The sequence below is a fragment of the Hylobates moloch genome, unplaced genomic scaffold, assembly GCF_009828535.3.
Source record: "Hylobates moloch isolate HMO894 unplaced genomic scaffold, HMol_V3 SCAFFOLD_8, whole genome shotgun sequence".
Taxonomy (NCBI): Eukaryota; Metazoa; Chordata; class Mammalia; order Primates; family Hylobatidae; genus Hylobates; species Hylobates moloch.
The window spans coordinates 37,891,371-37,912,550 of record NW_026652283.1 but is presented as its reverse complement, the minus strand read 5'-3'; the positions used below and the strand labels follow the sequence as shown (position 1 = coordinate 37,912,550).

Genomic DNA, 21,180 nt, shown 5'->3' with positions numbered 1-21,180 from the left:
GGTCTCAAACTCCTGACCTTGTGATCCGCCTGCCTCAGCCTCCCAAAGTGCTGGGATTACAGGCATGAGCCACTGCGCCCGGCCTATTCTTTCTTTTTTAAAGAGGGGTTGGACCGTGGGCTAAGAAATGAGAAAGCTCCTGGAAAACCTTAATTGCAATTAATTACTATAGAAGATCAAGTCTGTTGCTATCAAAACCAGAGCTTCCCTTTGTTAAACTCCCTGGGATCAAACTGTATCCATAAACTGGGTTGGATTGTCTATGCCAAAATTCTTTCTTCATTACAAACTAACCAGTGTTTTTACCAAATCCCACACCAAAACCATTTTCTTTACAGGAAGGACTATCTTGTCTGGAAAGGCCCTGCTTGGTGTTTTCTATTTAAAGGGGAAAACCAAAGACATTATGTTGATAGAAATGCCTGGCTCTATTTAAGGATAAATACTTCATTTAATTTCTTTACTGTAATTCAGAAGCAACTTCCAAGACTTCTCAAAGTTACTGAGAATAGGTGTGCCTTTGGGTCTGGGACAACATTATCATATAAATTTAGATTACAGAGACGCTCGTCTTAGGTCTCTTCTGTAGGTTCAAATAGCAATAGCTGCTCTTTTACTCTGAAAATATTAAACAATTGCAAGGTTTCCGTCCAAAGATCCCAGCAAGGAAGACTTACCCTAAATTCCCCCTCACTATATATTCTCACAATCCTACTAGTCTATTTCTTTACAAAGACCTCCAGTTTCTACAGATTCTGACAATAAAGAGTCACGTATGCAACATTTTTGCAGTCTCTCCTTCTTTGGTTCTAAAAAGACTATTAAAGGACTAACTTCAGAGATTTTTGTTTGTTTTCCCAACCAAAAATGAAATAAAGATGAAATAAAGCCATGAAATAAAGATGAAAGTTTTGTCTTTTATTTTTAAAATTATTATTATTTTTTGAGACAGAGTTTCACTCTTGTCACCCAGGCTGGAGTGCAGTGGCACGATCTTGGCTCACTGCAACCTCCGCCTACAGGGTTCAAACGATTGTCTTGCCTCAGCCTCCTGAGTAGCTGGGATTACAGGTGCCCACCACCATGCCTGGCTAATTTTTGTATTTTTAGTAGAGACGGGTTTTGCCATGTTGTCCAGGCTGGTCTAGAACTCCTGACCTTAGGTAATCAGCCTGCCTCGGCCTCCCAATGTGCTGGGATTACAGGTGTGAGCCACCGTGCCCGGCCAAGATGAAAGTTTTAGGCACTAAATATCAGAGTAATCTCCCTCTCTAGTCTCTGGTGTTGCCTCTTCAACATCGAACATAAAATTATAGATAGCATACCACCAATTTTTGGAAAGAATAAAATTTAAAAAGCAAAGCTCTAATGACCAACACTTCCATCTGTTTTCTATGCATAATGCTGTTCATAGCAATTCTTTTTTGGTATGATCTATTACTTACTGAACAATGATTTTTTTTTTTTTGAGACAGAGTCTCACTCTGTTGCCCCGGCTGGAGTGCAGTGGCACGATCTTGGCTCTCTGCATCCTCCGCCACCACACCCGGCTAATTTTTGTATTTTTAGAAGAGACGGGGTTTTGCCATGTTGGCCAGGCTGGTCTTGAACTCCTGACCTCAGGTGATCTGCTCACCTCAGCCACCTAAACTGTTGGGATTACAGGCATGAGCCACTGCGCCTGGCCACAAAGCTTTCTTTCTAAAGAGGTGAACTAAACATGTGAACAAGCCATCAAGTACTTCACTGCGGTCAAGCCGTGATGATGTCAGGTAGCAGGATTTGTGGAGCCAACCAGTTAAAACAGCCAAATAAGCTCTATATGCCAGGTTTCTATGAACTTTCAGAAGGAACAAGAAAACACAGGACCAGAGGCACTTTTTTTTTTTTTTTTTTTTGAGATAGAGTCTTGCTCTGTCGCCAGACTGGAGTGCAGTGGTGCAATCTTGGCTCACTGCAACCTCCACCTCCCAGGTTCAAGTGATTCTTCTGCCTCAGCCTCCCAAGTAGCTGGGACTACAGGTGTGCGCCACCACGCCCAGCTAATTTTTGTATTTTTAGTAGAGATGGGGTTTCAGCATGTTGGCCAGGATGGTCTCCATCTCTTGACCTCGTGATCTGCCCACCTCAGCCTCCCAAAGTGCAGGGATTACAGGCGTGAGCCACCGTGCCCGGCCCAGAGGCAACTTTTAAAATGTTGGTTTTCAGGAACTACATGTCTGCTAACCTTGGACATGTTGAAATGTAATGAATACAACTATTAAGGTTATAAGCGCAATAAATATCCTTAAAGGGGGACATACACTCACAGCAAAAATATTTTGCTTTTTTTTTTGAGACAGAGTCTTGCTCTGTCGCCCAGGCTGGAGTGCAGTGGCATGATCTTGGCTCACTGCAACCTCCGCCTCCTGGGTTCAAGCCATTCTCCTGCCTCGGCCTCCCCAGTAGCTGGGATTACAGGCGCGTACCGCCAAGCCCAGCTAATTTTTGTATTTTTAGTAGAGAAGGGGTTTCACAATATTGGGCAGGCTGGTCTCCAATTCTTGACCTCGTGATCCGCCCGCCTCGGCCGCCCAAAGTGCTGGGATTATAGGTGTGAGCCACCACGCCCAGCCACATTAATTTGCTTTTAATTAGTAGTAACAAATTCTTATAATCAGAGTATAAATCTGTACTATCTGTATATAATTAGTACTTGATGTGTGTGGGGGGTGAAGGAAGTATCTCAGAATAGTATATTATAGGGCAAACTAATGTAACTGGCAAAAATGCAAAAAGAAATGAAATGGCTAATCTCTACAAGAAATCACATGCTGATCTATTTTAAACTGTAAAACTTTACATCATATAAAAATAAAATTTTCCCATTTATAATTACCTGATACTTTCCCATTTCCTTGCCTCTCAGTGGAACACACTGCAGTAAAATATTATACATTGAGCTCCAATAATTTAGAATTGAAAACCCAGAGGATGGAATACAGTTTATCTTTTAACCACTTATAGAAATTTCTTAACAAGCAAATTCATGATGTAAAAATACAATGCAAGTATTTTACCTGCTTCAGGGAATATACTTTTTTCATGTACTTTTATTTATTTTTATTTTTATTTTCTGAGATGGAGTTTCACTCTTGTTGCCCAGGCTGGAGTGCAATGGCGCGATCTTGGCTCACGGCAACCTCCGCCCCCTGAGTTCAAGTGATTCTCCTGCCTCAGCCTCCCGAGTAGCTGGGATTACAGGCATGTGCCACCATGCCCAGCTAATTTTTGTATTTTAGTAGAGACAGGGTTTCGCCATGTTGGCCAAGCTGGTCTCGAACCCCTGACCTCAGGTGGTCTGCCTGCCTCGGCCTCCCAAAGTGCTGTGATTATAGGCGTTAGCCACCGCACCCAGCCCATGTACTTTTATTTTAAAAGTTAACATTGTTAACAAAGTTAACCAATATCCATAATCTTGATCTTGGCCAGATGCAGTGGCTCATGGCTGTAATCCCAGCACTTTGGGAGGCTGATGTGGGAGGAGCACTTGAGCTTAGGAGTTCAAGACCAGCCTGGGCAATATAGTGACCCCACCTCTAAAGAAAAAAACCATTAGCTGGGCATGGTGGCGCATGTGAGTAGTCCCAGCTACTTCAGAGGCTGAGGTGGGAGGATAGCCTGAGCCCAGGAGTTTGACGTTATAGTGAACTATGATTGTGCCACAAAACAAAACAAATAATCTTGACCTATTCACTAGGAAACTGGACTGTCTATATATAGTTGAACTTAATATTCTATAATCATTCTTTTTACTGCTTTCCAATTTATTCACATTCATAAATTATTACTATTTAAATTTTTAATTAGCTGAAGTACTCTATTAATCAGTCTTTATACCTGGCTCTCCCTAGCCACTTAAACTCTGATTTCTTCATTGATACTCAGGGATTCAATCGACTTTAGAAGTATGCTAGGGAAAAGATCAGGGTAGCAAATCTTCCATATAACAAATTATGGGGGAAAAGTTTCATTTCAAAGTCAATTATCAATGAATTTTGAATCATTTGCTATTGGTTTTCCAGGCCTACAAAAATGGTGTCTTAATTCTAATGCTGAAAAATGTGACCATTTAAGCCGTTTCAATGTACTTAAAGTTAAAAAAAAAAAAGGCATGTAACAATTATTTATTTGACAGGTTTCCCCAAAACTGCAATCAGGTAAAATAAATCCAATCTGTTATGTTAGTTTGTTACTAAAGGGAAAAAAACGATCAAACTTACAGGAAAGCCCCACCTCCCTCCACATGGAGAAATCTGTCTAAAGACTGTCTTTAATGCCCACTATATAAACAACATTAAATATTCTAAGTTACAAAATAGTGTTAATGGTTTATTGGTAAAAATCCAAACTCTAGAGTTTATGGAATTCGTAGTTTGGTTGGTATATTAACACTCCATCTTAATCTTTGCTGCTATTACAAAGAATGAGGAAAGCTAGAAATATCTATAAAAATAAAATACCTTAAAACCAACAAGCAAAATATAAAAGTTGCACACAAATTGCCAATAAATATAAACATCACAATAGAAAAATTAATCTTAACAAAAATAAACTCATAATTGCTATTAAGACATTATAAAAACAAAAAAGTTTAATGTGCATGTATATTTGCAAACAGACACAGTACACTCCAAACAATATAATTTTACTATCATTATTATATAATGCAGCATACAAGGTTACTGAGGTGTGGTTTTTTTCTGTTGTTGTTTGCTTTTAGTCTTCTTTTCTGGAAGAATGCTCACCAAATTCACAGGAAACAAGTGCCTAGATGATCATTTACTGCTATTTACTGCTTCCTGGTATGGAGCAAAGTTGCCCTCTGGTAGGTAACTACATTTCTAATTAGTATGAAAGGTCCTGCTATTTTCCTTTCTTTTGCTTATTTCCCCTTAAGCACAATTTTGCACATCCTACTTCTATTTAACTGATCATACCCTTTTAAATGCCTTGTCATCATTTTTCATAGTTCCTGCATCCTAGAAAAAACAAAAAATCATTTAAAATATTCCTTGGTGTCTAGAAAAGAAAATTTCTCTAACAATAGAGATCATCATTTTGCTTTCTCACTTAAGCTGATCTGAATGATGATTTGGTACTGCCTTTATGAGCAGTCTTTCTTAATAATGACTAATTAGGCCGGGTGTGGTGGTGCATGCCTGTAATCCCAGCTACTTGGGAGGCTGAGGCACGAGAATCACTTGAACCCGGGAGGCGGAGTTTGCAGTAAGCTGAGATCGCGCCACTGCACTCCAGCCTAGGTGACAGAGTGAGACTTTGTCTCAAAAAAAAAAAAAAAAAAGATTAATTAGAAAATGTTGCCTATAATTCCAGGCAAGTTACATTTCCCTTTGGACACTGGTACTATACCCATAACCTTGTTAAAAAGTTAGTTAAGTAGGTTTGCTGTTTTATGTGCATTATGGATTTCCTCCAACACAGTTGGGAATTAAAAGAGGTAATTCTACTAAATATTTTGTTTTCAAATTTACAAAATAAATTTGGTGAGCATTTACCTAGATACTTTACTGCATAAAAGCTTTTCTTGGTTCCCTTGGAGGAGATTCAGGACAACAACTAACATTATTTTTATGAAACTGTCACACTCTTGGAGTTCTAAAATAATTTATCTTTAAAATTCTTAGCTTCGTGCTATTTGAAAAATAAAAATCTACAGCACCATCTTCTGAAAAGGCACTTTCTAAGAACCGCCTTGCTTTAAAAAATGATTAAAAAATTTAACTCAAGAGTCTATGCCCTGACAAACATCTTTGCTTTACTGAGACCCTAACATAGATACATCAGATTTTGGTTACCTTAGAAATTAGTCTAAAAAAGGCAGGGACCCCAATGGCTGGATAGGTGATTTGATAGGATGCTAATTTTATCACACCATTTACCTGATACTTCAACAGGGTTTCTCACCGGTAAATCTCAACCCTCTATATTGAATTTATCATCCTTCTGTCTTTAATTCAAATTAAAATCTTTAACTTCCATATTTTAAGAAAAAAAGATTCTTGAGATTTAATCAATGATGTAAACATCTGGAGTACTAGTTTTGATGGGTAAAGTAATATAAATGTCAATGAGTAGTAGGTAATATTAGCACAAGCCTTGACCATTATATCTTAGTTTAAAAAATTATGTTGACTGCCATGGAAAATTATAAACTTAAATGTACCATTTTAAAAGTAGGAAAAAAGTCAAAATAATTTTTCCCTTTGTGTGTGTGTGTGAGATTATATATATACACACTCATACACACACACACACACACACACACACACACACACACTCCCCCTCCCTGCTTCCTGGGACTCAGCTTGGCGTTCACTAATCACAGTATCATTTCTAACATTGCAACTGATCGAGAATGTTCTTAGTATAAACAGGACTTTTTTAAAAGCTTTTTTGGAGAAAATTCTCACTTTCTGATTTCTGTACTGACTTACCTATTCTTGGCTTATTTTTTGACCCCTATAGAATCACAAAAGTGCTTTTCTATGATCAAATACGAGGACTGAAATAGGAAAACAAGGGTTCTAAATTAGGGTTATACTGCTACACAGGAAGGCGTTACTTGATGTCAAACCTCCCAACAATTCTTACTGAAGCTTTAAGACATTTATGAATTCTCAGAAAGAATGAAAATAATGAATACTTCATATGGATAAAGCCAAAATAAAGATGCCAGACTAATGATATTTTTGCAGCTTGACTAACTAATAAAAGGTAATTTAAGTAGCAAGTTACTGTTAAGGGCAACCTGCCTGTTCAACAGAAGAACATCTAAGCGGATAAGCTAAGCAAACATTTAACTCAGGTTTAATGATACTGAATGAAAATTTTGCAGAGTTGTCAGTTAAACTTCTTGGTAAAAATATTAAAATCAAGTTTGAAATAGGAAGACCGCAACATATTCTAGCTGTATCCAAGTCGTTTGCTTCTTGAATTTCATAAAAATCACTGCCCTTGGCAAATTCATGTAGGTCTCTAAACAGATCCATCAAGTTCCTTGAGTCACAAACGGTCTCTAATTCCTGGTCTGCAATCCATCTAAATACTTTGGATCCATCACTGGCATGCTTAGCGCTCACCCTTTCCTTGAACACAGAGATCCGCTGCCAGTCATTCCTGCTGAAGGGCAAGTCAGCGTTTATTTCCCTAGACATGCCTTAAGTCTTTCATGATTCTGTCTGTCAGAAGGCCTATCCTCCTAAAATCCATTAGAGAATACACAAATAAACACTAGGCAGTGGTGGGCTGTGGAGAAGCTAGCTTGGAAACTGGTCTAGATCTTTAGAAGGCTGAGAATCCCTGTGCTGGAAAGCAGAGATGCCTCTATCAAGTGCCTTCCGAAACACTCAGTAATTCCTACTAGAACCCCTGCCAGACTCTCTTCTAGGAATAGAAATATATTAATAGGTTATAAACAGGGATTTCCCTTAGAATAATAGTTTTTCCAAGAAACTTGTTAGAAGATCACTATTAAGAAAAATAAAGGGAATCTAATATTTCTGTTGAAATGTGCCAAAAAACCAGTACTGAGGAGGCTGAGGTACCCTTTTTCAAACTGTAAAAGTCAAAATCTACATTTCTAAAACAAAGAATATCCTGATATTAAATTGAAACTAAAATGGCAGCACCCTTTGTTACTTTGATATTCCGTGTCCTTACTCTTAGGAAAAAAAGGGTCTAACACTAGCCTTGAATCCTGCTTATCTCCTTATTGTTTAGTGCAGTAACTGTCAGACTCTACTTAAATAAATATAGCAGCTACAGTATTGGAAGTGTATGGTCCTCCATGCCAGTAACGTGATACTGTAATATAATACATGTATCAGCACTTTATGTAGACAGATTAACCATCAAGAATATACATTAAACTCCCAACTCTTCTTCATATGAAAATCAATTATCTAGTTGCCAGACTGATATTTTACAGTCAGTCTTGTAAGACGCATCATAGAAAAAAGAAGACCAAAATTTAGCATTCATGATATAGTTAGTGAGCAAGGGCAGGAGCAGAAGGGCCACTGTGAATTTCATGTTTAACTTAAAAAAAAGCAAAACTTTTTTAAAATAAAAAAGATTAGAAATTCTACACCAGAAGTGCAACAATAAATAGGACAAATTTCAAGAAGCATTGGTCACTTAGCCTTTTATCTTAAAATTCTAAGCACAAGTTTTCTTGTAATTAAGAACCAATGGTAATTAATATACCATTTGTTAGCAAAATAGAAATATAGTATACATATTCTTTCAAGTTAATCAACTTTAAACTAGCTCTTACACTAGCTGACTAGTGTAAGAGCACTCTTAAAAAGAAATCACTCAAAAGGTAAAGCTTTATAATTTAGAAAAAATATTTTTCATCTTAAAAAAGTCCTTCCAAATAGATTTAAATTAAGGGCTCCAGTCTAGCATATATGAGTGACTGAAAATTAGGTGACAGAGTACATAGAGAAAGGGTATCTACAGTCATTCCCTAAGTTTCCCACATGAAATCTGTGCAGCTCCCATGATAAAGGAAGATGTTTTACTCACATTGATCAAGCATAGATGAATTAAATTTTTATCATCTTGGGTATACTATTTTCTTCTCTTGCCCATGATCCTGACTATATTCAGTAAAATTTCAGTGTAAAAAAATCCATCTTTATAGGAAATTTTTCTGGAGGAGATGGGAGAAGGCTGGGAGAAAAAATGTATATACGATACAAATATTACCTTTTGTAAAGTTCTTTGCAACAGTGTTGTAAATTGCATTTCAGACACTTCAAAATAATGAACACACAAAATACAGTACTTTCGTAGTTTTCTGGCAGAGGGACAAAAGATTTCATGCCTGTCGGAGGACATGGGCTCAGATTTTAGGCTCAAAATACAGTGAATTGGCAATAATAGTGGATTACAGGTAAGAGAGAAACTAAAGATCTTAAATCCATTAGGTTTCATGTGCAGATGGAATTCTGAAAGGCTAACAACAATGCCCACTGGAAACAATCTGTAGTATCTATACTCTGAACCAGTGCAAAAAAAAAAAAAATCAAAATGCAATTTTCATGAGTTACAAAGTGCAAAGCTCCCCTGAATCCAATGTTACTGATAAACTCGGTTTTGATAGCTTTATAGTACTTTTTAACACCTTAAAGTGTAATCAATAAAAGTTTTGTAAAACAATTTCCCACATTTCAGTGATTTAACTGATTTAAAATGATCAAAGTCCTAACTTCCTTTGTTACTATCACCTTAATTTTAAAAGGAAAGTTACACTGGTGATACATTAGCAAAAGTTTTAAAATATCATCTTGCATTTTCCTGATTCATTTTAGTAAATGAAAATGGGCATCTAGCCAATATGATTCTTCAATAAACACATCTATTTGCAAATAATTTAAATATGTTAAGCTATTCACGATTATTTCTTATATAAAAGTTCAACTTTATTTCTAATATTCAAGTTGGACTCATTTAGGCAATTTCACTTCATTTTCATTATGATTTTTTTTTCTTTTGAGACGGAGTTTTGCATTTGTTGCCCAGGCTGGAGTGCAATGGTGCAATCTTGGCTCACTGCAACTTCCACCTCCTGGGTTCAAGCAATCCTGCCTCAGCCTCCCGAGTAGCTGGGATTAGAGGTGCCTGCTACCACGCCCAGCTAATTTTTGTATTTTTAGTAGAGATGGGGTTTCACCACGTTGGCCAGACTGGTCTCAAACTCCTGAGCTCAGGTAATACACCTGTCTCGGCCTCCCAAAGCGCTAGGATTACAGGCATGAGCCACCGCATCCAGCCTTTTATCATGATGAATTTTAAAAGATATGCTTTAAAACCGAAAATTACAAAACTTTCCTTCTGAAATTAAGGCTGTATTATTTGCCCTTTTAAATTATGGAGGTGCCTGTTCCTCCTACTATCCATGGTAAAGATGCAAACAGACACAACTTTCCTTTAAAACTGCTTATTGCACTAAAGGATAGCAAAAACGAGTGGTCAGTTCTTAAAATAAACATGATTATATGTCTATAAAAGATGCTGCCAATACAATTCTATAATTATTAAAGCACTATTCTAATAAATATAAAAGAAAAGGAAGCTATACTTCCAAACACATACATATGTGTTTATATACACACACATACATGTATATATAAAAAATATATGAAAATCACATTAAGGTATGAGAGGCAGCAAGTAAACTATCAAAAAACAAAACAAAAAAATCCCTCAACAAACCCTTCTCTCTCTCTACTCAATTTCAGAGGTCTCAACCCTACAGAGTTCTAATCTTTTAAAATATTTACCCTTTATAAAATCTTTAAAGAATTTCCATGTATAACCCATAGAAACAGAAGGCTTCAGAAAACACATCACTTATCAGAGAGAAAGAGTTACAACTTCTGACAGGTTTTATATTTATAGCAGCTTTAACAAACTCACTAAAGAAAAAGAATAGTAGGCCGGGTGTGGTGGCTCACGCCTGTAATCCCAGCACTTTGGGAGGTCGAGGCGGGTGGATCACAAGGTCAAGAGATCGAGACCATCCTGGCCAACATGGTGAAACCCCGTCTCTACTAAAAATACAAAAATTAGTTGGGTGTGGTGGCACATGCCTGTAGTACCAGCTACTCGGGAGGCTGAGGCAGGAGAATTGCTTGAACCCGAGAGGCGGAAGTTGCAGTGAGCCGAGATCTCGCCACTGCACTCCAGCCTGGTGACAGAGCGAGACTCTGTCTCATAAAAAAATAAAAAATAAAAAAAAAAGAAAAAGAAAAAAGAGAAGGAATAGTGCAGGTTGCTACTGCTTATATACAAATTGCCCAAATGGTAAATGTATGTTCTGAGCGGGAGGGGAGAGACACACTCTCACAGAAAGTTATTTTATGTATATATATGTGTGTGTATGTGTCTGTCTGTGTATGTATGCATACATATATATATATATATATATAAAATTTTGTTTCTTAAGACAGTAATATCAAGAGTTGAGAACTCAGAATTGTGTATGAGATAGGAGTCAGGAGTAGGGTATGCAAAATAAAAGTAGAAATCTAGTTTGCCATATTTTATATTCAAACGAACCAGATACGTCAACATTTGAATGTCACTGGTAGGATTAGGAAAAAAATGTAGGTGGTGAAGGCAAGGGAAATAGAGAAATAAAGGCGGTAGTGGGGGTAGAATAAAAGGGAAAGAAAGTTCCCCAGTGGAATGAACTCTAAAATATATAACAGACACATATATATCTATTATCAATCCAGATCTAGATATATATGCATATGAAGTATGGATGTATATATTTTAAAAATACACAGACACCTTTTACAAGAATAGATGAATGCACATTTTTTGCACACATAATTTTGAAAAATCACTTTGATTATTCATGAAGGTGTGTATTTTTTAAACCATCATTTACTTTTTCTTTACTTTTTTTTGCAAAGATAGTTGTGCTGCCAAGCAACTTGAGGTAAAGGCATTAAAAGGGTTAGACTACAAGAAATGAAAACAAAACAATTGCGATACTTCCTATAGGAGACCGCACAAAAAGCAGTTGGCTGGTTTCATATTGCATAATGATGCTGTGTTCCTTGATGAAGTAAACAATCTTCCTTGTATTAACATAAGGATCAGACCTTGGCCCCCACACAGTGTTGGTTTCTGTATGGCTGGAGGTGTCCTTACTCAATTGACTCCACTGGAAACATACGTTGTATGTCAATTCATCTTTCAGTACTTCCTCTCAGAGAATATACTTGGACTATTTAAGCGAAGTACATTGTGCGTAAGGTATCTTGGTGAATCTGTACAGCCTTGGCAAGAGCTTGTGGATCTCGCCCATTGCTTTGTCCTGAAACGTGACTTCCTTCAGCACTGTAAGAGAAGTGGCAATGAACACAAAAACAAACTCTCTATTCTGATGTAATAATTCTGAAAAATACTATTTGTTGTAGAAAATTTCAAAATTATTAACAAATAAGAGACTGGTATAACAATCTATGTGTCCATCACTCAGCTTCAATCACTGTTAACTAAAGGCCAATTTTGCTTTACTTCTCTCACCTCCCCAGAATTAATTAGAAGCAAACCCACATATCATATCATTTTGTCTATCTATCTGAATGTATCACTTTATTACCAATAATCTCTCCTTTCAATTAATGTGGTAAAACAACTAAGTTACTATATGATTCTATTACTAATGAGCCTAGACAATACATTTCAACAGGAAACCTTGGGCAGTCAGTTCTGTCATCACTTTTCACATGGATCACTGACTCCGCTAATAGCTTGTGGAACTTGAAAATCCTACCATGCAGACAATATTTGGATTTGGTTGAGAACCTGTTATGTTTTTATATTACCTGTCATGTTCTTTGTCCACAAGATGGTATCTGGCTCTAAATGCTACCAGGTGAGCATAATACGCTGGTGCAGGTATAGAAACAGATCGTGTACAGCGTACGTAAGTGTGGCAGAGCTGGTAAGTTAGCAGCTGAAGTTCATCTGCAGTAAAGCAGTTATCATCCCACAAAACATGATAGTGTGAAGGACGACTGGTACCCTATAGAGAAGGCAATGACATACACTGTTGAATTTTGAACTCTTTTTGTTTTGTTTTGTTTTTTGAGACAAAGTCTTGCTCTGTCGCCCAGGCTGAAGTACAATGGCGTGATCTCAGATCACTGCAACCTCCACCTCCCGGGCTCAAATGATTCTCGTGCCTCAGCCTCCCCAGTAGCTGGGATTACAGGCATGTGCGATCACGCCCAGCTAATTTTTTGTATTTTTAGTAGGGACAGGGTTTTGCCATGTTGGTCAGTCAGGCTGGTCTCAAACTCCTGACCTCAAATGATCTGCCTGCCTCAGCCTCCCAAAGTGCTGGAATTACAGGCGTGAGCTACTGTGCTGAGCCCAATTTTGAATTTTAATAAATATTTAATACCAAGTCACATAAAAAACAGGTTTGGCACTTTGGGAGGTCAAGGTGGGAGGGTAGCTTGAGGCCAGGAGTTCAAGACCAGCCTGCACAACACAGTGAGACTCCATCTCCACAAAAGGTAAAAAAAAAAAATTAGCCAGATGTGGTGGCATGCACCTGTAGTCCCAGCTACCTGGGAGGCTGAGGCAGGAGGATCACTTGAGCCCAGGCTGTAAGGCTGCAGTGAGCTATGATCCCATCATTGCACTCCAGCCTGGGTGACATAGTGAAACTTTGTCTCAATAAATAAATAAATGAAATGAAATGAAATAAATTAAAATAAAATAAAATAGAAAAGTAAAGCTAGGAAGATGTATAAAGAACAGTTTTTAGTCTCTGTGAAATATTCTTGGTTATTTGCTGACTACAGCAGAAGTTTCAAACTGATATCCTAAAGGAAATCTGTTCAGGCTGGGCATGGTGGCTTATGCCTATAGGCATTTGGGGAGCTGAGCACTTTGGGGAGGCTGAGGTGGGAGGACTGCTCAAGCCCAGGAGTTTGTGACTAGCTTAGGCAACACAGGAAGACCTCATCTCTACAAAAAGATTAAAAAAATTAGCCAGGTGTGCGCCAGATGTGGTGGAGATCAAGACCATCCTGGCCAATATGGTGAAACCCCGTCTCTACTAAAAATACAAAAATTAGCTGGGCATGGTGATGCGTGCCTGTAAGCCCAGCTACTCAGGAGGCTGAGGCAGGAGAATCGCTTGAATCAGGGAGTTGGAGGTTACAGTGAGCCGAGATCGCACCACTGCACTTCAGCCTGGTGACAGAGCGAGACTCTGTCTCAAAAAAAAAAAAAAAAAAAATTAGCCAGGTATGGCGGTGTGGATGTGTAGTCCCAGCTAGTCGGGAGGCTGAGGCAGGAAGATTGCTTGAGCTCTGGAAGTCAAGGCTGCAGTGAGCGGTGATTGTGCCACTGCACTCCAGCCTGGGCAACACGGCAAGACCCTGTCTCAAATAAATAATAAAACAAAAATAGGCTGGGTGTGGTGGCTCACGCCTATAATCCCGGCACTTTGGGGGGACAAGGTAGGTGGATCATTTGAGGTTAAGAGTTTGAGACCAGCCTGCCCAACATGGCAAAACCCCCTCTCTACCACAAATACAAAAAAATGAGCCGAGTGTAGTGGCATGTGCCTGTAGTCCAGCTACTTGGGAGAGTGAGGCAGGAGAATCGCTTTAACCTGGGAGGTGGAGGTTGCAGTGAGCCGTGACTGCACCAGTGCACTCCAGCCTGGGTGACAGAGCGAGACTCTGTCTCAAAAAATAAATAAATAAATAAAAATAAAAATTTTAAAAGTTAAAAAAAAAAAGGAAAACTGTTCCCTAAGGTTTCTGGTTAAATATATTGGAGAAATATTCCTATCTTGAAGATTCATAATGGTCATTTGCATATCAATGGTCTTCAAAAGTTCCATAATAAAAAAAATCTGTTTAACAGCATTTCTAAAACTTAACTTGAAGAGAGAATCTTTCTCCTCTTGTGATTTTTAAAATACAGTCATCTGGATGCAATGTGGTATTTATTAAATACAGGAGGAAACACTAGGTTAAAATATATAATCTAGTCATACAGGATTTATTTATTGATTTATTTAGAGACAGGGTCTGCAGTCTCGACCTCCCAGGCTCAGGTGATCCTCCCCTCAGCCTCCAGAGTAGCTGGGACTGCAGGCACCCACCACCACACCCAGCTAATTTTTGTATTTTTTATAGAGATGAGGTTTTGCCATGTTGCCCAGACTGGTCTCCAACTCCTGGGCTGAAGCAATCCACTCGCCTCGGCCTCCCAAAGTGCTGAGATTACAGGCCTGAGCCTGATATATATAGGTTTTAATCCCTAGAAGATACTATTAACTTTTTTTGGCTTTTGTTATTTTTCATGGACACAATAATTACACATATTTATGAGGTACACTGTAATATTTTGATACACATATATAATGTATAATGATCAAATCAGGGTAATTAGGATATCTATACCTCAAACATTGTGCCAGGAAAATTCCAAACCCACTCTCCTGGTTATTTGAAAATATACAACAAGTTGATAATTATAGCCATCCTATAGTGCTACAGAATATTAGAACTTACTCCTCCTACCTAGTTGTAATTTTGTATCTGTTAACCAGTCTTTGGTAATCCCCCTCCCTTTCCTGCCTCTAGTAACTACTATTTTACTCTCTACTTCTATGACATCAACTTTTATAGCTTCCACCAGTGAGATCACGCAGTATTTATCTCTCTGTGGTTGGTTTATTTCGCCTAACATAATGTCCTCCAGGCTCATCCATGTTGCCACAAATGACAGAATTTCATTCTTTTTTGTGGCTAAAGAGTATTCCATTGTGTATAAATACCATATTTTCTTTATCCATTCATCTGTTGAGGGACACTTAGGTTGATTCCATCTCTTGCCTATTGTAATAGTACTGCAATAAACATGGGGATGCAGATATCTTCTTCACACACTGTTTCCTTTCCTTTGCATATATACTCAGTAGTGGGATGGCTGGATCATATAGTAGTTTTAATTTCAGTTTTATGAGGAACTGCCATACTGATTTCCCTAATGGCTGTACTAATCTACATTGCCACCAATAGTGAATATGAGTTCCCCTTTCTCTGCATTCTTTGTCTTTTTGATAATGACTATATTAATTTGAGTGAGATAATATGTCATTGTGATTTTAATTGGCATTCTCCTGGTGATTACTGATGTTCAGCATTTTTTCTTTTTTTTTTTTTGAGGAGTCTCGCTCTGTCACCCAGGCTGGAGTGCAGTGGCGCGATCTCGGCTCACTGCAGGCTCTGCCCCCTGGGGTTCACGCCATTCTCCTGCCTCAGCCTCCCGCGTAGCTGGGACTACAGGCGCCTGCCACCTTGCCCGGCTAATTTTTTGTGTGTTTTTAATAGAGACGGAGTTTCACCGTGTTAGCCAGGATGGTCTCGATCTCCTGACCTCGTGATCCGCCCGCCTCGGCCTCCCAGAGTGCTGGGATTACAGGCGTGAGCCACCGCGCCCGGCCCAGCATTTTTTCATATACCTGTTGGTCATCTCAATGACTCTCTTGAGACATTTGCCTATTTTAAAATCAAATTATTTTGTTGTTGTTGTTGTTGTTGAGTTGTTTGAGTTCTTTGGATATCCTGGATATTAATACCTTGTTTTTTTGAGACAGAGTCTTGTTCTGTTGCCCAGGCTCATTGCAGCCTCGCCCTTCTGGGCTCCAGTGATCCTCCCACCTCTGCCTCGTGAGTAGCTGGGACCACAGGTGCGTGCCAGCACATCCAGCTATTTTTTTTATTTTTTGTAGAGATGAGGTCTCACTATGTTGCCCAGGCTTGTCTTGAACTTGTGGGCTCAAGCAGTCCTCCTGCCTCAGCCTCCTGAGAAGCTGGGATTCCAGGCATGTACCGTGTGCCCAGCCGTTTCTATGTTTTTGATGTAAATGTTTATTGTGATAAACTCCCTATGAATTCTGTTTTTGCTCTATCCCACAGGGTTCGGAATGTTGTATTTCTATTTTCATTTGTTCCAAGAAATTTTAAAAATTTCTTCATTGACCCACTGGTTGTTCAGGAGCATACTGTTTAATTTCCATGTAAAAGATATTTGAGGCCGGGCATGGTGACTCATGACTGTAATCCTAGTACTTTGGGAGGCCGAGGCAGGTGGATCATTTGAGGTCGGGATTTCGAGACCAGCCTGGCCAACATTAAATAAAAAAAATAATTGAGGCTGGGTACAGTGGCTCACATCTGTAATCCCAGCACTTTGGGAGGCCAAGGTAGGTGGATTGCTTAAACTCAGCCTGGGTAACATAGTGAAAAACCTTGTCTCTACAAATAATGTCAAAATTAGCCAGGCATGGCGGCATGTGCCTGTGGCCCTAGCTACTCGGGAGGCTGATGTGGGAGGATCACTTGAGCCCAGGAGGCGAAGGTTCCAGTGAGCCATGATCTCACCAGAGTGAGACCCTGTCTCAAAAAAATCCTATCAAGTATCTTTTTTTTTTTTTTTTGAGATAGAGTCCCACTCAGTCACCCAGGCTGGAGTGTGCAATGGTGTGATCTTGGCTCTGCAATCTCTGCCTCCGGGATTCAAGCAATTCTCCTGCCTCAGCCTCTTGAGTAGCTGGGATTATAGGCGCCTGCCACCACACCAGGCTAATTTTTGTATTTTTAGTAGAGATGGGGTTTTGCCATGTTGGCCAGGCTGGTCACGAACTCCTGACCTCAAGTGATCCACCTGCCTCAGCCTCCCAAAGTGCTGGGATTACAGGCGTGAGCCACCATGCCCGGCAATTATTTAATTTATTTATTTTGAGACAGAGTCACTCTGTCATCCAGGCTGGAGTGCAGGGGCATGATCTTGGTTTACTGCAACCTCCACCTTCTAGGTTCAAGCGATTCTCTTGCCTCAGCCTCCTGAGTAGCTGGGATTACAGGCATGTGCCACCACTCCTGCTTAATTTTTGTATTTTTAGTAGAGACGGGGTTTCATCACGTTGGCCAAGGGTGGTCTCAAACTCCTGACCTCAGGTGATCCACTCACCTTGGCCTCCCAAAGTACTGGGATTATAGGCATGAGCCATCGCACCTGACTGCCTCCACTATTTTAAATTTATTGAAATTTGTTTTGTGGCCTAACATGTGGTCTATCCTGGTGAATGTTCCATGTGCTGAGAAAATAATGTATATTCTGCAGCTGCTGGATGAAATGCTTTGTATATATCTGTTAGGTCCATTTGGTCTAAAGTGTATTTTAAATCCAATGTTTCTTTGTTGATTTTCTGTTTAGATGATCTGTCAAGTGCTGACAGTGGGGTGTTGAAGTTCTCAACTACTACTATTGGAGTCTCTCTCTTTAGAGCTAATAATAGTTGCTTTATGTTATATATCTGGATGCTCCAGTGTTGGCTGCATATATATTTACAACTGTTATATCCTCTTGGTAAATTGATCCCTTTAGCATTACATAATGACCTTCTTTGTCTCATTTTATAGTTTTTGACTTAAAGTCTGTTTTGTCTAACTTAAATACAGCTACTCCTGCTTGCATTTCTTTTCCGCTTGCGTGGAATGAATAACTTTCTCCATCCCTTCACTTTCAGTTTATATGTATCTTTACAGGTGAAGTGAATTTCTTGTAGGCAGCATATATTTGGATTGTTAAAAAATTCAGTATTTTAAATATAGGAGGTACATGTGAGATTTGTTACATGGGTATATTACAACCAGATGGTGAGCTTAGCACCCAATAGTTTTTCTTTTTCTTTTTCTTTTTTTGAGATAGGGCCTTGCTCTGTCGCCAGGCTGGAGTGCAGTGGCGCAATCTCGGCTCACTACAACCTCTGCCTCCCGAGTTCAAGTGATTCTCCTGCCTCAGCCTCCTGAGTAGCTGAAACTACAGGTGCACGCCACCATGCCTGGCTAATTTTTGTATTTTTAGTAGAGATGGGGTTTCACCATGTTGGCCAAGACGGTCTTGATCTCTTGACCTTGTGATCCACCGGCCCTGGCCTCCCAAAGTGCTGGGATTACAGGCGTGAGCCACCGCGCCCAGCCCCCCCCCACCACCCTCCTCTCTAGTAGTCCATGGTGTTTATTATTCCCATGTTATGTCCATGTGTGCTCAATGTTTAGGTCCCACTTTTAAGTGAAAGCATGCAGTATTTTCTTTTTTGTTCCTGTGTTAGTTTGCTTAGGATTATGACCTTCAGCTCCATCTATGTTGCTGTAAAGGATATGATTTCATTCTTTTAAAAAATTCATTCAGTGGCTGGGCTTGGTGGCTCACGCCAGTAATTCCAGCGGTTTGGAAGGATGAGGCAGGTGGATTGCTTGAGCTCTGGATTCAAGACCAGTCTGGGCAACATAGTGATATCCCGTCTCTACAAAAATACAAAAATAAGCCAGGTGTGGTGATGCATGCCTTGTGTGGTGATGCATGCCTGTAGTCCCAGCCATTCAGGAGGCTGGGGCAAGAGGATCGCCTGAGCCCGGGAGGCAGAAGTTGCAGTGAGTTGGGATTGCACCACTGTACTCCAGCCTGGGCACCAGAGTGAGAAAAAAATTCATTTAGCCAGTCTATATCTTTTCAGTGGGCAATTTAATTTGTTTACCTTCAAAGTTACTACTGATAGGTGAAGGCCTATTCCTGTCATTTTGTTAAGTGTTTTCTGCTTGTTTTCTATATCCTTTCTTCCTTTCTTATTATTATTATGGTGGGTTGGTGGTTTTCTGTAGAGCAACAAGGTTTGAATCTTTTCTGTTTCTTTCTTGTGTATCTGTTCTACCAGGAAGTTTTATACTGTTGTTTCCATAATAATGATTATTGACTTTTTGCCCCCAGATGTAGGACTCCCTCGAACATTTCCTATAGGTCGAATCTACTGGTGATAAATGTCCTCAGTTTATGCATGTCTGGGAAATACTATTTCTCCCTCATTTCTAAAAGTTAGCTTTGCTGGAAATAGGATTCTTATTGATTGATCGAATGATTGAGACAGGGTCTCACTCCGTTGCCCAGGCTGGAGTACAGTGGCACAATCATAGCTCACTGCAACCTCTGCCTCCTAAGCTCACATGATCCTCTACTGGGTACAGCATTCTTGGCTGACAATTGTTTTTTTCAGCCCTTTGAATATGTCATCTCAATCTCTCCAGGCCTATAAGGTTTCTGTGGAGAAATCTGCTGTTAGTTTAATGAGGATTCTAAGTGACTTGATGCTTTTCTGTTGTTTTTAGAATTCTGTCTGTCTTTGACTTGACAATTTGACTACAATGTTCCTTGGGAAGAACCTTTTAGGGTTCGATCTGTTTGGAGACTTTTGAGCCTTCTAGATCTAGATGTTCATATTTCTCCCCAGATTTGGGAAGTTTTCAGCTATTATTTCTTTTTTTTTTTTTTGAGACAGGGTCTCACTCTGTCATCCCAGGCTAGAGCGTAGTGGTGTGATCTCGGCTCATTGCAGCCTCAACCTCCCAGGCTCGAGTGATCCTCCTGCCTCAGTCCCCTGAGTAGCTGGGACTACAAGTGCATGCCACCATGCCTGGCTAATTTTTGTATTTTTTGTAGAGATGGGGTATCACCATGTAGCCCAGGCTGGACTCAAAACTCCTGAGCAAAAGCGATCTGCCCAATTTGGTCTCTCAAAGTGTTGGGATTACAGATGTGAGCCACCATGCCCAACCTATTATTTCATTAAGCAGATTTTTTCTACACCTTTCCCTTCCTCTTCTCCTTCTGGAACTCCCATAATACAAATATTTATTTGCTTACTGGTGTTCCATAAGTCTCAGAGGTGCTCTTCACTCTTTTTCATTCTTACTTCTTTTTTTTTTTCTGACTCCGACTTTTTTTTCAAATGACCTGTCTTCAAGTTCAGAGATTCTTCTGCTTGATCAAATCTGCTGTTGAAGCGCTCTATTGTATTTTGTATTTTCCATTGAATTATTCAGCTGAAGATTTCTGTTTGGTTCTTTTTAAATTTCTATCTTTTTGTTGAATTTCTTGTTCATATTGCGAATTGCTTTCCCGATTTTTTTTTCAGGCAGAGTTTCGCTCTTGTTGCCCAGGCTGGAGTGCAATGGCATGATCTCGGCTCACCACAACGTCCACCTCCCAGGTTCAAGCAATTCTCCTGCCTCAGCCTCTTGAGTAGCTGGGATTATAGGCATGCGCCACCACGCCCAGCTAATTTTGTATTTTTAATACAGACAAGGTTTCTCCATGTTGGTCAGGCTGGTCTTGAACTCCCGACTTCAGGTGTTCTGCCTGCCTCAGCCTCCCAAAGTAATGAGATTACAGGCGTGAGCCACTGCGGCCGGCCTGCTTTCCCGATTTTGTTGAGTTGTCTATTGGTATTTTCTTGTATCTCAATATATTTGGGCTATCCCAACATCTATGGGATACAGAGCTGCTCAGCTCTTCCAGGGCACCAATTCCCCAGTGCCAGTTCAGCTCAGGCATGGGGCTATGCCTGTTCTGGGTGGCCCAGACATGGTTTCCCTGATATGCAGGGCACTGCTTCAGCTTAGGTACTGGAGTATGTGACTGCTCTGGATGACTAAGGCACTGCTTCTTGAGATACAATGTACTCCTTCAATTTAGGCACTGGAGAGGTATGACCTCTTTTTT

The 21,180-nt window shown here is 39.7% G+C and overlaps 1 protein-coding gene across 2 annotated transcripts in view; it reads right to left on the bottom strand.

Moving 5' to 3' along the window:
• Positions 1-4,615: 4,615 nt before the first annotated feature.
• AGO3 (argonaute RISC catalytic component 3) overlaps positions 4,616-21,180 on the bottom strand; it is a 63,018-nt gene continuing 46,453 nt past the window's right edge. For both annotated transcript variants that reach the window (XM_032160239.2, XM_058442206.1), the window contains exons 14-15: positions 12,414-12,613; positions 4,616-11,922 (exon numbers count right to left, since the gene is read on the bottom strand). In XM_032160239.2, the coding sequence (XP_032016130.1) occupies positions 11,814-11,922; positions 12,414-12,613 (309 nt within the window). In that variant the 3' untranslated portion in view covers positions 4,616-11,813. The remainder of the gene's footprint in view (positions 11,923-12,413; positions 12,614-21,180) is intronic.